The following is a 21,228-nucleotide window of genomic DNA, read 5'->3' as shown; positions in this document are numbered from 1 at the left end:
ATAATACAATGTGGTAAGTGCACAGTAAGTAGGAACACAGTGTGGTGGGAACGGTTTTTAAAAAAAGAAGGGGGGGAGCCTCTACCCTCTAACAGGATCCAGTTAGCAAAGGCTTCACTAAGGTTGTGTCACTTGAGCTGGGCTTTGAAAGAAGAGTAACAAGTATGAACTTGGCCCAGCAGAAAGAAGAAGATGATGTCTAAATAGAATACCAGACACAAGAACACGAAGTTTAAAAGACTATGGTAAATTCAAGGAAGATATCAGCATCAATTACTATGCAGGCAGACATGATGACACATTCAGACTATGAAGGCCTCAGCTGGCATATAAGGAATACAGTTTTTCCTACATGCAAGAAGGCCACTGAAAATTTTTCAGCAGGAGACTAACACAATTTGACACGTATTTTAATGAAATGACTTTGATAAGCTTGAAGAAACTGGCCGTGATAAGAGACAAAGCCCTGAGGAAGAGACTTGGGAGACCTAAAAACAAGGCAAAAACTATGAAGAAAAACAGGAATTTTTTTTGTAGAAACACTGTAGTGACAAAAACAAAAGGACTATGTACATAACCGAAGGAGACAGTAAACAGGTAGAAATGTCAGTAAAATTTTCCATGTGAAAAAAGCAGCAATTTGACAAGATTATTTCATGACACTCTTGTGACAGAATGAGACACTGGTTGGCCAGAGAGCCATACAGATAATGACCAGGTAATTCCTACAATATAGCTCTAAAAGGTGGGAGGTTTTGAGTTTGCCCAAGAGATTTTGAAGTTATACACACTGGAATAAATGAGACCACTTGTAAATACGGGGTGAAGAGAGTGAGATGAGAACCAGAATCAGAATCTTAGGAGCATCACCATTTAATGAATATGAAGGCAGGAAAACCAATAAGACACCTGAGAATGGGGTGGGTAGACATGAGAGAGACTTTACGCTTTAAGGTACAGCAGTCAACTGTGTCAAATGTTAGAGAGGTCAACAGGGTGAGACTGAAAACTGGTTACTGGATTTGGCAATTAGATCTTTGGTGATCTCTGAAAGTAGTTTCAGAAGAGTAGAGTGGAAACACTGGAACAGGCTGAGGAATGGATAAGAAGTACAGAAGTAGAGAAAGTAGAATTAGGCTGTAGCTTGAGAGGATTATAGTAATAAGAAAATGTCTGGTTTTTTATTTTTTGTTCTTTTATTTTTTTTTAAAGACTATGGAAGACACAGGTAAACCTATATGACCAAAAGGAAGAAGGAAGAAACCATTAGAAGACGGAGGACTGATTAAAAATTCAAGAGAAAAAAACAGATACATGATCAAGTAAGATCCCAGAGAAGAAGGGAGATGGGTACAAGAGCATAAAACAGAAGGGTTAGTCCTGTAATGGAGGAGAAACATCACTTTGACAGTTAGGAGAAAGAGAATCTTCAGTACTTGCCAACAAAGTTTATTTTGGGTGTAGATGTTTTCTTGGCAGCCATATTTGTAGGTACTGCTGATACTTTAGTGTTGGATGTGCTATTAAGAGACGAGTTTCCTGTAGTTGTAAGACCTTTCACTGAAGAAGTTGCAATTGATGAAGTATTCACAGTACAATTGCTTGCTGCAATGCTTGAGGGAGAGGCAGTCGGTTTTGAAGCAGACACAGCTGTTGAAGAAGTAGCTTGGCTAACGACATTTGGTTCTGTTGAAGGAATGGGTTTACCAAGTTTTGTGTGTAATTTAACCACCTACAAAATAAAAGCACATTTGTGAAGAAACTCAAAAAGCATTGATTTTTAACTTTTTCTAAAAGAGTTTATTTTTGTTTTTAGAAATCAAGGAAATGGATATTTATTTTTTTATTACTTTAAATAAAAACCTTAAAAAATTATATATATGTACACACACACACACTCTCTGCTTTAAACAACATAAACTAAACAAAATCCATCCCTTTTTTGATGATTCTGTGAATACCCTTGGTTGCTCTGAGCTGGCATGAAAGACTTTATAAAATGAAAATCTGAACTGTATTTTTCGTTGTTGTTATTTTTATTTATATATGTATATACACAAAACTCATTACTTTCAAAACAATCTCCGTGAAGCAGATTTCGATATTCCATTTACCATGAGGTGAGGAAAAAAAGGCAAAGAAAGATGAAATCAACTTGGCTACATACATATCAACCTAGACTTAAGCATGACAAGAGGAAAATAATCATACAACAAATTTCCAACTGGAAGAATAAATGATCTCGTTTAATTCAAAGAAAAAAGTCTCCAATCCTTCCCTCTTTAAGCAATGACTATTCGATGTTACCTTTATGTATAATGGCATATAAACAAGGCTTATAATGCACTCAAAGTTTTCAAGTTTTAAAACCACCTATATTTAAACCCTCCATTGAAAAAGTAAAAGAAAACAGAGTAAGACATAAGGGTGTGTGGGAAAAAACACCTACTTTCTGATGCTTAGCACCACGAATGTGGGCAGCATATGCATCTGCTCCTGTACAAGACACATCGCAGAGCTCACAACGTAGCTGATTTTGAGTCCCACGAGTAGAGTTGTTGCTGCTGCTGGTATTTTGTGAGGCTTTCAATGCGGCTTCTTTTTTTTTATGTTTCTGTCCTTCTAAATGTTCTTTATAAGTCTGTTTCAAACAAAAAGGATAAACGTTGTTTTGCTAATTTTCAATCTATATCATTTGAAATTATTCAATTCTCAAATCTCTAGTACTCATTTAAAAATGAGCACTAAAACAACTGTAAAAGCAACTGAACAACAGCATGTGGGATTTCTTATATATGTGATATATCTGTGGTTCTCTGTATTTTGCTTACAAAGAATACCTTTATCTAACACTTTGATTTACAAAGGACTTCCATATATAGCCATATTAACAATATAAGGTAACCACTTCCAGTTTTAAGAATTTAAATCTTTTATTGCTTATGTATAATGATGGACAGTGACCATTCCACAAATTATTTAATTGTAGAATTAAGATGAGGGAGTGAATGTATCTATATCACACAAAAAAAGTTACTGAACGGTAACAAGACATTTTACGAACAGGCGTATTTATTGATAAAACTAACTTTTCTAATCCAGAATGTGTTTTCATATAGAACCCATGCCATCCTGAATAAAAGCTTATTTAAAATATATATAACAGCCAAAATTACATATATTTGTAATGAAAAACAATATTATTGTAATACTAGCCAATAAAATCGTGAAATTGTATATTAAAAACTGTCTGGGGGCGCCTGAGTGGCTCAGTTGGTTTAAGTGTCTGCCTTCGGCTCAGGTCATGATCCCAGGGTCCTGGGATTGAGCCCCATGAAGGGCTCTCTGCTCAGTGAGGAGCCTGCTTCTTCCTTTCCCTCCGCCTGCTGCTGCTCCTGCTTCTGTGCTCGCGTGCTGTCAAGTAAATAAATAAAATCCTTAAAAAGAACAAAACAAAACAACTGTATGGAATCAGATGATTAAAGAAGGCAGATTTATTAAAATGAGGAGGTTAATAAGGACTGCTATTTCTTTTTTCTTGAGTGGGGCCAAATACTTCCTCTTTCATGTTTTATTTTTAAAGTTGTTAAGACAGACGTATCATTAGCATAAAACTGTATATTCATCACAGAATTTAGAGCTGGATGGAACTTTACTGATTACCTAAAACAATGATTTTCTAATTTTTAAACAAGAGAATGCTTTCTCCAAGTGAAATCTTATGCAGAAGTAGGGGAAGTTGCTCTGTTTTTGAAACAAAAGAGGGAGACCTAAAACCCAGTCATCTGATTCTCCTCCTCTCATTATCTACAGTGGCCTGAAGCAGCTCCATGAAGCAGTCTGAACCTCAATTATATAGGGCAAGTACTTAATAAGTGAGGAAACAAAAGCCCAAAGATGTGAAGGTCTCCAACTTGTCCAAAGTCACACAGTGACAGAGCCAGGACTGGGACCATGGCCCCTTTTTTTTTTTTTTTTAAAGATTTTATTTATTTATTCGACAGAGATAGAGACAGCCAGCGAGAGAGGGAACACAAGCAGGGGGAGTGGGAGAGGAAGAAGCAGGCTCATAGCGGAGGAGCCTGATGTGGGACTCGATCCCAGAACGCCGGGATCACGCCCTGAGCCGAAGGCAGACGCTTAACCGCTGTGCCACCCAGGCGCCCCGGGACCATGGCCCCTTAAACCTGAACCTTACTCTCCCCCCACCCTTAGGTCCACATCTAGATTCTAACTTACAATATCAATGATGCTTTTCTCTAAGGCTCATTAGCCACTTAAGGCACTGCCTCTGATTTGCATTAAGCATCCCTGGCCTATTCTTTCATAAAGATCTAGACACTCCAAACCAATAATCAGCCTCATCTATACTCATTCTGAATGCTACTTTTCACCTATGATCCTAGACCCATGTTCTATCATTTTATATGGGTACCAGATACTCAACACATCTCTTTGGTCTACATTTGCCACTCATGGCATCATCCCCTCTCAATAGCCATCGCAGAGTAGGATATATTCCATGTTTAATCCTGGGTCCCTGCCAACATTCCCTACCTGCTCCCTCTCCCCCGACCCCATCACAGTGAGACTATTTCTTATCACACTCAAAACAGGGAGAAGGTTTTATGTAACTAGTCACATGTACTAAATATTCCACAATTATTTCCTAATTTGTGTAACTCAGGGAATGCTGGTAACTGAAAATAATCTAAAAAATCAATATTAAAAAGTAAATAGTACTAATCTAGTATATTAAAGAATGTACACAGGTGGGCCAGAGACAATGTAACTGAAAGAAACTACTGCAGAGTCAAAGATTGTTCCTTTCCAATAATATGCCTTTCATTAGCCAAACTGTTGGTCAATTCTTATCTAAAAAGTCACTCCTAAAGAAATTAACAAATAATGTCAGGGTAAGGGTTGAACACATTAGACTTTACGAACACTCATGCCTAAATCACAGATTTTAAGGTGTAACAATCAGGAAAAAAACAAAACCTGGGGGAAAAAGGGAATAAATATTTTACATGCTTCATTAGTTGATATTTTTGAAAAAGACATGTCCCTACATCTTTCTTTTTTTTTTTTTAAAGGTATTATTTATTTATTTGACAGAGAGAGACAGCCAGCGAGAGAGGGAACACAGGCACGGGGAGTGGGAGAGGAAGAAGCAGACTCCCAGCGGAGGAGCCTGATGTGGGACTCGATCCCAGGACTCTGGGATCATGCCCTGAGCCGAAGGCAGACGCTTAATGACTGAGCCACCCAGGTGCCCCCTTACATCTTTCTTGTTCCCAAAGTTTCTATTCCCTCACAGAGGAAATTACACAGAAATAAGTAACATTCTATAAAGCATATACAAAAGTTAGCCTTATTATAGAAATGTTATTCTGGAAAAAAAAAAAAAAAAGAAATGTTATCCTGCAAACTACAGACTGTTAAAAGAACTTATTTCAAGGATTTTTAATATTTCAGAAAGACAATTTCTTCTGCTATTTATATGCTCCAAAAAATATCACATTTGACAAAGTCCTCGCATCTTTAATTCAAGTATGTAAAACTGAATTATCTCTATGGTCATCCTTTCTCAGCTGTAACATTCTATTCATATACTCAAAATGGACCTCCAAGAAGAGCTAAGGAAATCAATAGGCAACTGTGTTAAGTTGAAGAATTTTGTATAAAGGCTTTATAAAGCAAGCTGTGGACACTATAAGAGAAATAAAAAGTCAATCTTACTCCCAACCCCAATTAATTTGAATATAAAACTTCTAAGTTAAATTTAAATATTATTTAAAGAACAAAATATCTTTCATGAAAAAAGTATAATTTGCCCATTTTTCATTAACATAATCATTTTAAAAGTTTTTCTTAATAGAATTCTTGTCTCAATACAAGTACTTCTTAAAAAAAGACTGCTTCACGAACTATGTATGTGTTAGCTAAAAGCTAACAGGAAAGAAAACATAAACCTTCTCTGTAAACATTACAATTAGAATATCAACCATACTTGACTATCAAAAATAACTAAAAGGCTCGTGGTAAAACATACAACGTAAGTACCTGTGGTCCAGCACAGCTGATCTTACAAACATCACAATAGTGAATCTGGGGCGGTTTGGGAGGCTGTTTTGGTTTCAGTTGTTTATTTTGGAATGGTGCTTTTTTAGTAAAGGTGGTCCCTGTCCAGGCAGCTGTCGCCGCCGCCGCTGCTGCTGCCGCTGCTGCCTGCTTCTGTTGCTGCTGCTGCTGTTGGTAGTAGGAGGATGCAGCTGAATACACTGCTGCTTCATAACCTGAATAAGACGTACCTTACAAATGAAATCAAACAAAGATTATGTTACATAATTACAAAAGGCCAAGTTAAATGCTATGAATTTAAATTCAATAAATTCTGCTAGTAAAGGTACGTTTACATGTGCATATTTACAAATAATGAATATCTCACAAAACCTGGAAAAATCTTATTTACCCTCTTTTAAGTCAATCAACAAATTTTTAACTCAACACATCGCAGGTGTTATAAAGGCATAAAAGAGTATAAGATTTGGTCCTTGACTTTGAGAAGCTTACAGTTCAGTTGGTAGGATATGACAGAGTGATAAACATACGTGGTTACAGAATCTGTTAATATTTCCCCAAAAAGAATTCTTCTGCATACAATTTGGGAAGGGCTGAATTTGAGGGAGAATCTGAACTAGGATACTAGACAGGAGAAAAAGAAACTCATTAAAGTAAGATTTTTAAATGCCTGATGCCTAAGAGGATAGAAGATTTAAAGGAAGAGGAAACACACCAGGATTCTCAATCCCAGTGATTGACTGATGGATTGTGCAACTGATAAAAGCAAGGAGCTGACAGAAGCTGGTTTGGAGAAGCAAGGTGAAGAAACCTTAGCAGAAGTCTGTGATATGGAGCTGGAGTTCAGATGAATATACAGGACAACAGTTAAAAAAATTCTAGAATTAAGGACCAAATATACTGGTTCTCATTCTCCAAAAGAAAAAGAGCACTGTATTTTCGGGTTGAATGCATGGACTGATTCTATCCATTTCCACTGTTCAAAGTCTTTAATGAACAAGCACACCAAACTAGTTAGTGACACAGACGTAACATATACATGTTGCTTATGTTCAGTGATTTAGAGACTTAAAAGTCTACAGAAGTTTAAATTTTGACAAAGTTGCTGATTTTATTTATAAGCCTACCACAAAACTAGAAAACTTACCCCTTTCTAAACTAAGATCTCTGGAAATTTGGTGGACTCCCTATTTATCACATTGCAGTAACTGGGCAAAGAGTCATGTAAGGCTCAAGAAAAATATTCCTAGTTGCCAGGATGGCACATAAGAACTACTTAAGGAAAACTGAACTTTTTGGTCTCTCAAATGCAGACTGTGAAGTTGAAAAGACTTATGACCTGCTAGCTCTGAGGCATCTACACACATAGGAAAGAAAACACGACATGAATTGGAAAGGTGAGGATTTAAGATGCATGGAAACTGAGAATCAAAGGCATCTGAAACTGGCAGTACCTAGAAAACAGTGCAATCAAGTAATTTGCATGAAAAGCCTTCTTAGACATTTATGTCAGGCTATTAAATTATACAAATGCTTATAAAGATAGAAAGTTTGGTAAGAGAAGAAAACATGTAAAAGTAAAAGTAAGAAGAAGCAGGTAGGCATATCAATAATAATCATATGATCAGATAAAAAATAACTAGAAAACAACTGATGTAACTGATCAAAGGAAAAACTATAGATCAGTAAACTCTTCTGGTCAGTCCTACCAATATCCTATGTTACTTAAAAATGTGACAGAAGACCAAATGCCTTCAAAGTTATAGGCAGAAATATGTACAGTTTAAATTTCACTTTTAAAACATCATAAATTGTCTAGTTAAAACTAACAAAGCTATTTTTAAATTATAACTGGCTAGGACCATGATTTCTGTATAAAAATTTTTTTTAAGATTTTATTTATTTGACAGAGAGAGAGAGACAGCCAACGAGAGAGGGAACACAAACAGGGGGAGTGGGAGAGGAAGAAGCAGGCTTTCCAGCGGAGCAGGGAGCCTGATGCGGGGCTTGATACCAGGACCCTGGGAATATGCCCTGGGCCAAAGGCAGATGCTTAACAAATGAGCCACCCAGGTGCCCCGTATGAAATTTTTTAAATAGACATTTCCCAAATGACTAGTTATTGTGTATAGAAACTGTAGAAATGCCACTTAAATGTAACCTCATGAATTAATATATCAAGAAAATAAAAAGTAGCATAACGGCAATAACATCCTACAAAGCTGACCAGGAATTTTAGTTTTAGTTTTTTTTTTTTCTCAATTGAGAATCCACAGCATGAGAGGCAGTGTTCCAGACACAGTAAAGTCTCAAAACAGATTTATAAGGCAAGTATTATTATCCTTACATGACAGATGAGAAAACTGAGGCTAAGAGATCGTGAGGTGCTTTCAACACTGAGTTATTTAAACTACAAAAATCAGCAGGCTAAGCTTAATATTTACAAAATAATCTCCTTCATTTGCACATCTGTAGTCTAAAACTAATAAAAGGTGAGTGTAAATATAGCTTACTACTTAATCTCCTATGACTATTAGCAAACAAATGTACATTTCTTGTAAAAGCACTATGGGAAAACAAATATAAGGTTTCATCTCTAAATAAAAGCTCAGTTTTTGAGGGCTGAAACAGTTTCACTTAAAAAAGTACTTTTATTAGGAGTGTCTGGGTGACTCAGTCGGTTATGCATCCGACTCCTGATTTAGGCTCAGGTCATGATCTCAGCGTTGTGAGATTGAGCCCCATGTTGGGCTATGTGCGGGGAGTAGAGCCTGCTTGGGATTCTCTCTCCCCCTCATCTTCTCCCTCCACCTCTAGGAAAAAAAGAAGTACTTTTATTAAAAATGCTTACTGATTAGTAAGTTACATATTAAGTTGAAATATAATTTTTAAATGCACAATATCAGAAACAAAAACATACCATTTCAGTAGTAAATTCAGCATGTTACAAACCACCATTTAGCAAGATTCTAGAACCACCAAGATTCTAGAACTAAGCTTAATGAGAAGAAAAAAATAGCTGACCTAATAAAATTGTGCATACAGAACTCAGAAGTCCTAATAATGATCTTTCTGGATGGCAATTTCACATTATGTACCACATATATTTTAAAGTGCATAACCTCTGACATAACGGTAATTTCTAGGAATTTATCTTAGGGAAACAACTAGCAAATACACAAATCTTTTCATACAAGGATTATTTTACCCACTGTTGTTTCTAGTTCTTCCCTAATATGAAACCTAGCATCCCAAGAAACTTTAAAATCTATATAGTACAGTCATACAATAAAATATTATGCAGCCATTAAAAACTATGTATTTCTAAGCGTAAATTCTGACTTCTAAATACCATATTAGAAACCACAGCTCCTCTGCGAAATGGCTGATTGTGAGTCTTGGTCATGAAATGCTTGAAGTATATCAGTAATAACTTACTGTGGAAGGAAAAAAGGAAAAAGTGCTCAAAGAATAATGATGCCAAGTCCAAAAGGCTCAGGAGCGAGTTTGAAAAGAATCTCATTGGCCAAATCTGGGAAAACATGTGCCTCAAAAAGAAAAATGAGAGTAATGGACTATACTACACTGAACAAAAAGAATGAGTCCATAGTAATACTAAAAAAGAAGAGGAGAGAGGATGCTTCCTTAGAGAAGAGTGCTAAGAATCAATGTAATAAGATTTTATATCCATCACTGTAGAACTTGATTCTGTTAAGACACTTTCAAAGGATCTACCACCACAGAGTGAAAAGTAGTTGGGTAATAGGCCCATAGATTACTTGGTTAATTATAAAGGGGAAAAGGTATCCTTAAAATGGAGAGATCTGGTAGTCACCACTTCAATTAGTGATTATACTTGGCATCATCAATAAGGACTTTATAGCATTACTTATGTGCTCCTGATGTGATGAAACACAGAAGTTTAGTTAGGTAGTTTTATTGACTAAAAAACTGCCAAAATCTAAGCATAAAGAAAGGAGATAAATCCAGATTGTGGGATATTTTACAGGACAACTGGCCTGAACTCTTAAAAAATGTCAAGGTCAGGAGAGACAAGATAAAAAGGAAACTGAAACTAACAAGATAGGACAACCAAGTACAACCCACGATCCTTGATTAGACCCTGAATTTAAAACAAAGCACAGACACACCAAACATTTTAGAAAGCTCAGCCATAAAAAACACTTGTGGACAACTAAAGAAATTAGATAATATCCACATTTAATTCCTTTTAATGATATTTGCATGTGGTTATGTAAGAGAATGCCCATATTCTTAGGAAATATAGACTGAAGAATTCTAGGCAAAGCACCAGGTCATCTGCGACTTAAAAATATAATGCTGACCCATTTGAAATGTTTTAAGAGATAAAGCAAATATGATAAAATATTAATAACCAGTAAATCTAGGTAAATGGTATATAGACTTTACACTATTTTTTTCACATTTTCTGCAGAATTAAAATTTTCTTAAATAAAAAGTTACAGAAAAACAAAAGAATGATGTATCTTATATTTGGTGACATGAAAGAACAGTCACAACGAGAAAAAAAAGCAATTACCAAAATGGTATGCATTAGACAGATTTTTTTAAATTTTTTAAAAGATTTTATTTATTTATTTGACAGAGAGAGAGACAGCCAGCAAGAGAGGGAACACAGGAACAGGGAGTGGGAGAGGAAGAAGCAGGCTCATAGCGGAGGAGCCTGATGTGGGGCTCGATCCCATAACACCGGGATCACGCCCTGAGCCGAAGGCAGATGCCCAACTGCTGTGCCACCCAGGCGCCCCACAGACAGATTCATTTTTATAAAAAAAAAATGTATACACTGCATACATATATTCCCATGAATAAAACTAGAGAACAACATGCACCAAAATGTTAATGGCAATTAGTACCTAGGGGTACATTTCCAGTGAATTAATATTTTCTTATCTATAGTCTCTAGTTTTAAATGATGTATTACTGATATAATATAGCAGTAAATAAAAATAACTTCATCTGTGTAAGATATATTCAAGCAACTGAGACAATGGAAGAGAGACAGAAAAGAGAGGGAGGAGAACATATAAGATGGAAGCAATAACAGGAAAGGATACTATCGTACTCCTTATTTTGTTGAATGTGGACATTAAAAAAAAAAATGTGTCCAGTCAGGTCTCACTGAAGTAATTACATTTACAGTTATAATTGATTAATCAGGTATAAATAAAAACTAATCAGAGATAAAGAGGGGGAGAAAAGTTATATCTGGGCAATCACGAATGACAGATCTAGGAATAACAACCTCTCCTCACTCCCAATTCACTTCTGTATGGTTGTCACAGTTAACTTATAAATCTGTTCCCACTGCTCCTTTTCGGCACCCTTCTGGCCCACAAGATAAACAAAGACACTGTAACAGAGCCTGAAAGGCGCTTCACACTGACATTTCCAACCTTATCTCCTCATATTTACCCCATATATCTGTATTCCAGCCACAACAAACTGTTATTCCTAAATATTCCATTGTATGCCTAATTCACCACCATATCCCTAGCACCCAGCATAAGCATTTAGTGTAAGAAATAAAAAAAAAAATCTCTGAAAAACAGGGTGCCTGGGTGGCTCAGTCCATTAAGCGTCTGACTCTTGATTTTGGCTCAGGTTGCTATCTCCGGGTTACGGGATCAACCCCCGCACTGGGCTCTGTGCTGCGAGTGTGGCCCGCTTAAGATTCTCTCTCCTCCTCCCTCTGCCCCTCACTCCTCCCCTGCTTAAGCACGTGCCCTTGCACTCTCTCTCAAAACAAACTCTGAAAAACAAAATAAAATTTAATTCAGTACTTAGCCTTTTAACACCCAAAGTGCAGCAAGATATCAAGAATTAAAATTGCCGATATTGCCTTAAATCCTCCACAGAACAAGACAAAGTACTGAGAGATAAATAAAATGCAGAACAAAACCATATAGTAGTACAGGGTTACACTGTCTACAAAAAAGCAACAAGTGATTTTAATCACTGAAATAATGCAAAGTACCTTAGCTAGAAATTAGCAAAAGCAATGGACATAGTAAGGTATTAGTGATTATATTTCTCTTACTATAATGATTATTTAAGGAAATACATAATTTCCTTAATAAGATAATAAAATAAACATGATTATTTAAGGAAAATAGAGCTACTCTGTCCTTCCAAGAGACATATGTTATATAACAATCTTATGGATATTTACGAAGGCTACCCAATATTTTCAAGATTACTTATTCCTAATAAAGAAATAGTTTCCTAGTGGCTGAAATACACAATATAACCAATTTGTCAGTGGTAGTCCCTGAACGTTAACCTTAAGTTTTCAAATTCATTTGGAAAAGTCAGAAAAAAAAAATGACCCTGTAAAATACTAGGTGTTATTCTCTCTAACTGCAACATGAGGCCCAGGACTCATGACTGGCTTTCAAATGCCCAAAGAGCATTACATTGTTAATATATCCTGACTTAAAAAACCAAAACCCCCAAAACACAACTTATAGTCCATTTGTCACATCATACACATATATCAACACCTACCAATTAATTCAATTCTTGCTACTGAGAGTAAGATCATTCATTCCACAGAACATCAAGATAGTTTCTAATAAGTTTCTGATTTGTTTACTCATTTAAACACAATTTATGCATCTTACCGGAATAAGTAACTGCCGTGGTACTGTAAGTAGCACTCTGGGTATAGGATGGCACCACAGTAGCTGCAGCTGCTACTGGCTGTACGGTGGAAGATACAGGATAAATGGAGAAAGTAGTGGTAGCTGGACTTGGTGTGGCTGGTTTTATGGCTGTCACTTGTCGAGTTTGCTGGGCTTGTGTATACTGAGTTGCACCTTGGCTATAACCCGCTTTGGGGGCTAAAATGGCAAAGAGATTTCAGAAAATTAGAAACGTGAACCTCAACAGTTATTGTACTAATATTCTTGAAAATCAGAAAAAGTGTAAACATCAACTGTAAATTTGGTGCTAGCCATTTCTTCTTGGCAAAAGGGTTGAAATTCTTATTACCAACTGAATAAAATATAAACCTATATAAATTCATTTACCATCCCTTCCCAGACGCTTTCTATGTATTTCCAAAATGGCATTTTGTCCAAATTTACAACTAACTGAAATAGCAGTACTACTTAAAACACATACTAATGAAGTTTTTAGAAAAGGCATGTGTGGGGCGCCTGGGTGGCACAGCGGTTGAGCGTCTGCCTTCGGCTCAGGGCGTGATCCCGGCGTTGTGGGATCGAGCCCCACATCAGGCTCCTCTGCTATGAGCCTGCTTCTTCCTCTCCCACTCCCCCTGCTTGTGTTCCCTCTCTCGCTGGCTGTCTCTATCCTGTCGAATAAATAAATAAAATCTTTAAAAAAAAAAAAAAAGAAAAGAAAAGGCATGTGTGTGTATTTAGGACAGTCTAACTTGAGGGTTATGCTTAATATTGTGAATAAAGAGCCTCAAATATGATTTCAATTCACAGTAGAAATGTCAACGTTTAATTATATCGAACTTGTTCATATACCAATCATTGCATTTTATTAATCTATCTATAGTGAACTTCAGTTTAATTCCAACTCACAAGGTGCCACTGACTTAATTCCTCAAATATCAACAGCTTGAGTACAGCTCTTTTTAAATGGCTACCATTCATGTTTTTGCTAAACTTTCTGCTGCCTTTGACCATATTCAAAATAAATGTTCACTCTAAGAATCTTATGAACCTTATTATCAAGCCCTAAATTAATAATCTTATTAATGATCACTAAAGCATACAAATGTAATTCCTGATAAAGGCCCAATTACCAGGGGGCCGAACTCACTTTATGCTTAGTTAAGGCACCTTAAATAAACAGCACTTAAGATTTATAAAACTGTTATCTACATGTAGTATAAAACTTGATCCACATGACGCACAGATGAGGACATTTTACAAAAGGAAACTAATGTCCAAGAGCTAAATGGCTTACAAGGCACACAGTCAATGTCAGAGCTAAGACTAAATTCAAAAGACTCTTTCGACTCTTAAACGCAATCTAACTTTGAAAATTAACCAGGAAGTTCACTACAGATCAGTGTACCCACAAATTATTAGAGAAGAAGCTATAAGAAAAGCTGGTCATCATAATTCAAAATATTTTTATACCACTTTTTAGGGACTCACAGAAGTCTTAGAACTAAAAGTACCATAGAGAGATTTGGGTCAACTACCTCGTTTACAAGCAAGAGAACAGAGATGAAAAGAGGTAAAAATCACTCACCCACATTAGCAGTAAAGCCAGTACTAGAAGCCAGTCCTACTCTTTCCTAATCCAAGGCTCTACCCACACTCTCATGGTCCTTCAAAAATAACTAAAATAAAGGAACTGTTTACTTTTCTGAACTCAGCTTTGTTTTAAAATTTTTCAGTTAAGTCTCTATCAAAAAATCCATCTTTTAAAGACTAAAAGGGGTGCCTGTGAGGCACAGTTAAGTGTATGACTCTTGACTGAGATTCTTTCCCTCTGCCCCTCCCCCTGCTCACATGCACTCTTTAACTAAATCTTGGGGTGCCTGAGTGGCTCAGTGGATTAAGCATCTGCCTTCGGCTTGGGTCATGATCCCAGAGTCCTCAGATCAAGCCCCATATCAGGCTCCCTGCTCAGTGGGGAGCCTGCTTCTCCCTTTTCCAGCCACCCCCCCTTCTTGTGCACTCTGTCAAATAAATAAAATCTTAAAACAAAACAAAACAAAATAAATTAATCTTTAAAAAAAGAAATAAAGACTACAAATATGTAGCCTTCCTTGAAAACAAATTATTTCCTGTATTTGAACCATTATATTTACTGTAATATCTGAGGCTGGAAACAGAACCACCTGTTATTATCAACCAGAGAAAGATGAATTAAAAATACGGGGCCCATAAAGAGTCTCCACTGGTTACACAAAGGCAATAGCAGTAGGTTCTGGGCATTTCTGGTGAAGATAAGGATCTGGCCAGAAGTTATCACCACAACTCCCACTGTATAGCTTACTTCACAGCAGGAAGAGAACTGTAAGCGGAAGACCAGATATAAAGTACATTTTGGGGAGAGAAGGGCACGATTATGATTTGGGCCCATGGCCCTCTCCCTCTTTGGTACTCAAAGGCAGGGAGCAGAAGAAGAGGAGGACATGGCTAGACTCTCCTTCTTGAGGTAATATAATACAATGAACTTAGGTGGACTCAAAAGGGTATCTTTATTAAGCACACTGAATAATATATTTCAGTAGTTTGCAATGAAACTGTGTATGCCAATAAAACCCACCTGTCTGATAATAGGTTTCAGCAACAGAAGGCTGAGGCTGGGCAGCAGCTGCTACGGCAGCAGCAGTTGCCGTTGGTTGTTGGTAGTACTGCTTACTATCATACGCTACAGCAGGAGCGGTGGATCTTACGTATGAGTATGAGTCCTAAAGAAAGGGAATGAAAGAAAATCTTGCTGTAAGTGAAGCTGCTGGAAAAAATTCCTAACTCTACTATATAAAAGTGTAATAAAGGAAAACAACTATAGACCTAGGTATAAGAGTCAAATTCAAAACAAAGGGCATTCATTTTGGACTTTGAAAATAAGGTCAAAACCATTTCAAGCAGCATGTTTAACTTTCACATCAGAAAAAAAAAATCATTGAAACATTTAAAAATAATGCTTATCTTTAAAATTCTATTAAGAAAGGGGCACCTGGGTGGCTCTGTCGGTTAAGCGGTGGTCTTGATTTAGGCTCAGGTCCTAGTATCAAGTCTTGTGTTGCGCTCTGGGTGGGGGTGGGGTGGGGGGTTGGGGGGTGTCTGCTTGAGGATTCTCTCTCCCTCTCTCACACTCAAATAAATAAACCTTAAAAAAATTCTATTAAGAAATTCATAGCAGTTTTGCTTTAAAAACGGATCTCATAGTAAAGACCACCTGCATGTCCTTTGTGACTACTCCAGCTTTCTTTTCATTCTTTTTTATTTACCACTATTATTATTAACAACTTATTTTTTAAAAAATAGGCTCCACACCTAGCATGGAGCCCAATGCAGGGCCAGACTCATGACCCTAAGATCAAGACCTGAGCTGAGATCAAGACCTAAGCTGAGATCAAGAGTTGGACGCTTAACTGACTAAGCCACCCAGGCAACCCTATTTACCACTATCATTAACATAATGAATAGAAGCTTCTGGGTGGAGGAGAGGAAAGGGGAACACAGGTTCTAGGGAGAAGGAACACTATATATATGAATCACCCAGGCAGTGAAGATCAACGTGAGCTGGGTGAATTCTGGCACTGAACGGTGAGGAGGGATGGGGAGATATGCAGGTGGAAAGGCTGAAGAAGTAGGCAGGGCCCAGAAAATGATGGGCTTCATACACCTTATTAAAAACAATGGAATTTATTACATTCTGTCTCTGGACATAAAGAAAACAATCACCCATGGCAAAAGGAATTCTGAGTTTAGTAACTGCAGATATCTTTTATTTACTTATTTTAGAGAGAGAGAGCACAGGAGGGAGTGGCAAAGGAGAGGGAGAGAGAGAATCTCAAGCAGACTCCCCACTGAGAGCAGAGCCCACTGTGGGGGCTCATTCCATGACCCCAAGACCATGACCTGAGCTGAAATCAAGAGTTAGGCACAACCAACTGAGCCACCCAGGTGCCCCATATAACTTGCTAAATATTAATAAAAAATACTAGTATTATAATTCATATGTCAATTCATTACTTAACAAAATAAATTCATATACTTTAGAAAGAATATAGAAAAACTAGGCAAAGTTCAGAAGATCCTAAAACAAGCAAACAGAAAGCAGGTTATTAAAGGATTAGAACCAGGGGAGCCTACGTGGCTCAGTCGGTTACGTGTCTGACTCTTGATTTTGGCTCAGATCATGGTTTCAGGGTCATGAGATTGAGCCCTGCATCAGGGTCTGCACTCACCGGGGAGACTCTTGAGATTCTCTTTCTCCCTCTCCCCTAGCTCCTGCATGCTCTCTCTCAAATAAAGAAATAAATCTTAAAAGAAAAATAAAGGTTCAGATTTATCGAAATTTAAATAAGTAGTAATTTAGTACCATAATAAACATAGTACTATAAAAGGAAATTAGATCTTCATGTTCCAAATAAGACTGAACCAAAAGCAACTATAGGATACAAGAGCACAGCATCAATTTGTTACATACTAAGAAAGAATACTTTGAGGGGAAGAATGTACAGGCAACAGAATTTCTGCCTTTGTTAAGGACCAAGAAGACACCATATCATTTGTTTGGCCCATAGAGCTTAGGCTCATGGTTCTCGAAACAGGAGACAGAGGAATACTGCCATGGTACAAACAAGGAGCATCTTCCCAATGTCTTCATTTTTCTGAAAACCTTGGTTAAATATATAACTAGTAATTAATGTAAAAAATGGACTGGAATGGACTCGGGAATTATCAATAAAAACTCACTGCAAGGGAGCTTAATGCTTGGACTAGGTCCCTAAATTACCTAAGAATACACATTCATTTCTATCATCAGAGGTATATTTTGGAAGACCCAAGTTTGGTAAGCACTGGCTTGGACATTGTATCATACACTGGGGCCACTGAAGCCTCGTGTTAAGACTACTGAAACTAGTTTTCTTACCTGGTAGTTCTGTGTAGTAGCTGGGGGTGGTGGTGGTGGTGCTTCTTGTTGTCTCTGGGTATAACCATAGTCAGTTGCTGTATGTGCAGTGGGGTAGCCTCCATAAGCAGCAGCTGTTGCAGCAGCTGCAACAGCTACTGGAGCAGGCCTGGCAACTGCAACTGTGGCGGCCGCTGGTGCATAGGCAGCAGTAACTGTGTGAGCAGCTACTGGAGCCTGATGGACAGTGTAGCTAGCAACTGTAGTTGGATGAGAGTAGGCTACACCCGAAGCTGGCTGCTGGCTATAGTGCGGAGTAGAAGAATAAACATAATACAATTTAATTTTAAAATCTAAGAGTTGAATAAAATAAAAAGCACATTTTCAAGAAATTTAATCATGAACTACAAAACACCAAGTATTTGAACTCAGTAAGTCTAATCAATACCATATTTGTTACTGTTGTATAATTTTTACTCGTTAATCTTAATACACTAGACAGTCACACATACTATGCTTAAGATCATGGACCATATCACAAATCAGGAATGCCAAATTGGGATAAAAAGCAGTATTAGGAAGAAAAGAAAACTTGATGAAACTAGGAATTTAAAAAAGTATTTGTTGCTTGTAGAGTTCTTTATTATATTTTACAGTTTAATCTCTACAAAGAAATCATGTTAAAAATACTGAATTCTAACTCCAACTGTAGAAAACATTTTATGTAGAAACTATTACCCAGTTGACTTAAATACTTCTGATACTCTAGGGCAGTAGTTCTCAACTGGGGGAGATTTTGCCCTCCAGGAACATTTGGCAATGTCTGGAGATATTTTTGATGGTCAAACTGCAGAGGAGGTGGTGGTGATGTGTGCTACTGGCATCTAGTGGGTAGAAGCCAGTGATGTTGTTACATATCCTACAGTACACAGGACAGCTACCCACAACAAAGAATTATCCAAAGAATGTCAATAGTGCTGAGGTTGAGAAATCTTGCTCTAGGGCACAAAACCTACAATGGACTCTCTATTATTTTAGATAAATTACCCAAGTTACAGGCAGCATTTCATTATACACATCTATTTTTCTCTCAAAAATGTAGCACATGTTGCAAAAAGAGACCTAAGTCAGATGCTTTGCAATCATAACCATTTAAAACTCAAAGAGGCAAAAACATTTTCCAAAACTGTAAATCAAATAAATTTCCAGCTAAAGTTCTCAGAGTAATGTTTAACTTTTTTTAAATTTTAACTTTTAAATTGAGAGTCTATGTCACATAAAACCAAGGCTTACAGATGTTAAGCACATGAAAGTGTTATTTGTTGTTCTAGGTTCTCTAAAACACTCACAGTTACACTTGCTAAAGCTTTATTACCAAGGCAGAAATGCCTTCTAAAAAAAGGAGAGCCCCAACAGTTATTTAGCTGACAGGTTTTAGATGACCATGAGTCTTAATATGAGCCAACAGTTAAGAATAGCTAAGGAAAAAATACCTGACGTAAGCTGATGCTGGTCTAATAAGTGTCCGATTCATGGGTTATAGTACAGGATATTCTTCACTGGTATGCACACTGCCATACAAATATGGCATAGAATTAAAATTTGGGGCCATCACATTTTAACTGTATTAGGGAAAACACTGATACTTATATAATGTATTCAAAGGGAATCAATATGAAGCTTATAAGTATGGCTATTATTTTACATAAAAAGTGGAGGACCTGGGAACATTCAGTCTAGAAAAGGTGACTGGGGAAGATATGAGAGCTGCCTTCTAATAGAAGAGACTTACTCCATGCTGCTCCAGAGAACAGAACTAGAACCAATGGATGGAAGGGTGGCAGATTTCAGCCCAATATGAAAAAGAAAAAAAAACAAAAACTTAGAACAAAGTCCAAAGAAACTCTTATAATTTATATTTGGATGAGGTTTTCCACATTTTGATATTAAAAGTAGCTAATATTTTCTACATATATGACAATTAAGACAGGAAAAGGGAAATTTAAATTGTAATAGTGGAAAAATTGGTTTGGGATTGACATTTTCTATGGATAATTCCATATCCTTAAGAAAAAATGCCAATAACATTATATTTCTTCAAAATTCCTAGAACTGAAAAAAGAATTATATTTAAAATACAAATACACCAGTTCTGTGAAACTTGTATTTAACATTTACTGATAAAATTTCACACATTCGAACTACACTGCATAAAAAGGGTTTGGTTATGTAAAAATTCAGATAATCTTGGATTCTATACAGTTTCCATTCATCCCATTGCTCTTTATTGAATATCTGTTCACACTTTCTGGTCTCCAAAACTTGTCCTACAGGACAAAAAACAGAGTGGGAACAGAACAGAATATCAAGTCAACTAGACAAGCAATTTGACTTATACTGCCTCTGATCCTTAAAACGTCATGTGACTAAAAAAGGGGTGATGATATGCTCTGGTTTAAGTCTATTGTCCCCCCATAATTATTAACAGTACACTCTCACACCTATGTGTCTCAGTTTGAACAATAAATCTTAAAATCTCCCTTCCCAGGAACCATATAACAAGACGTCAGTACTCTTAGCAATTACCATATACTACATGCCTAGGGCTGCCTAACCTAACTCTGATCTGTATAGTCGGATCTGCTCTGTATAGCCAGGATATGGCTGGAACCATTTCTTCTACCAAAAGCATCATGAAGAACAATGATCTAGTTCCAATTTCCACGGGTTAAGGGCTAGTGCAGTGGTCTGCTGTTCAGAATAAAGATTCTCTAGTTTGTTATCTTAAACTCATCTGGGAAATTCTCTTTCAATCTGAAATATCCTTAGAAAATGGCCTTTTATGTGATGTATATGACCAGCCTGGATTATACCAATTCAATTAAATATCTAGTGGCTAAGTCTAAAAAGTAAGTAAATTTTTAAAAATTCAGGTCACATCAAGTTCAAATTAGTTTAAGCAAAATTAGTCTTGAGCTGAAATATTTTAAACCAAGGTTTTTGCCTAGTTTGTAGTGTTAGAATAAAAGGTATTAAATTATATCCCCACATAAAACTTAAGACTTACTGGTCATTAAATGATTTTTAAAATAAAACAGGTTAAGTAAATAAAAATTCAAATCTTATGCCATAAAAACGTATTTGTGAAATATGAAAAGACTTTCATTTTCATCCAGCAGAAAAGAAGCTTCTATTTAGATAATATCCTTTGTGAATAAATTAAATCTAATAAACCAGTTTTAAACCAGGACAAACTAAATAATAAATCAGAAAACAAACATAAAAATATAGGATGAACAAGGTTAAGAAATACTTGAAGAATCATACATAAAATAGAAGGGTATTTCTCTTGGGGGGAGAAAAAGGTAAAGAAAGTATTTAAGGAATTATTAATACTAAAAAATGATTAACACTTGTATATTCTTGGACTTAACCTGGAGGTTAATGGCCAGCTCTCTCCTTGCTTACCAGAAAGTGAAACCAGTCAGAGTCCTTACCAAAACAGACAGCCGACCAAAATCACCA

The 21,228-nt window shown here is 36.6% G+C and overlaps 1 protein-coding gene across 3 annotated transcripts in view; it reads right to left on the bottom strand.

Annotated features, from left to right (window-relative positions):
• The window catches only part of ZFR (zinc finger RNA binding protein), an 81,531-nt gene that overhangs the window by 44,580 nt on the left and 15,723 nt on the right, over positions 1 to 21,228 (bottom strand). For 2 of the 3 annotated variants that reach the window (XR_006777635.2, XM_045787195.2), the window contains exons 3-9: positions 19,496 to 19,519; positions 17,725 to 18,007; positions 15,385 to 15,529; positions 12,750 to 12,968; positions 6,067 to 6,314; positions 2,450 to 2,641; positions 1,441 to 1,732 (exon numbers count right to left, since the gene is read on the bottom strand). Coding sequence is in view for 2 of the 3 variants with exons in the window: in XM_045787195.2 (XP_045643151.1) it covers positions 1,441 to 1,732; positions 2,450 to 2,641; positions 6,067 to 6,314; positions 12,750 to 12,968; positions 15,385 to 15,529; positions 17,725 to 18,007; positions 19,496 to 19,519 (1,403 nt within the window). In the remaining variant the exon portion in view is untranslated. The remainder of the gene's footprint in view (positions 1 to 1,440; positions 1,733 to 2,449; positions 2,642 to 6,066; positions 6,315 to 12,749; positions 12,969 to 15,384; positions 15,530 to 17,724; positions 18,008 to 19,495; positions 19,520 to 21,228) is intronic. The other variant, XM_045787196.2, reaches the window with a different exon arrangement.

The sequence above is a fragment of the Ursus americanus genome, chromosome 15 (assembly GCF_024610735.1).
Source record: "Ursus americanus isolate L20-20 chromosome 15, mUrsAme1.1.p, whole genome shotgun sequence".
Taxonomy (NCBI): domain Eukaryota; kingdom Metazoa; phylum Chordata; class Mammalia; order Carnivora; family Ursidae; genus Ursus; species Ursus americanus.
The sequence above is the reverse complement of the archived record's forward strand: the minus strand, read 5'-3'. Positions and strand labels throughout refer to the sequence as shown.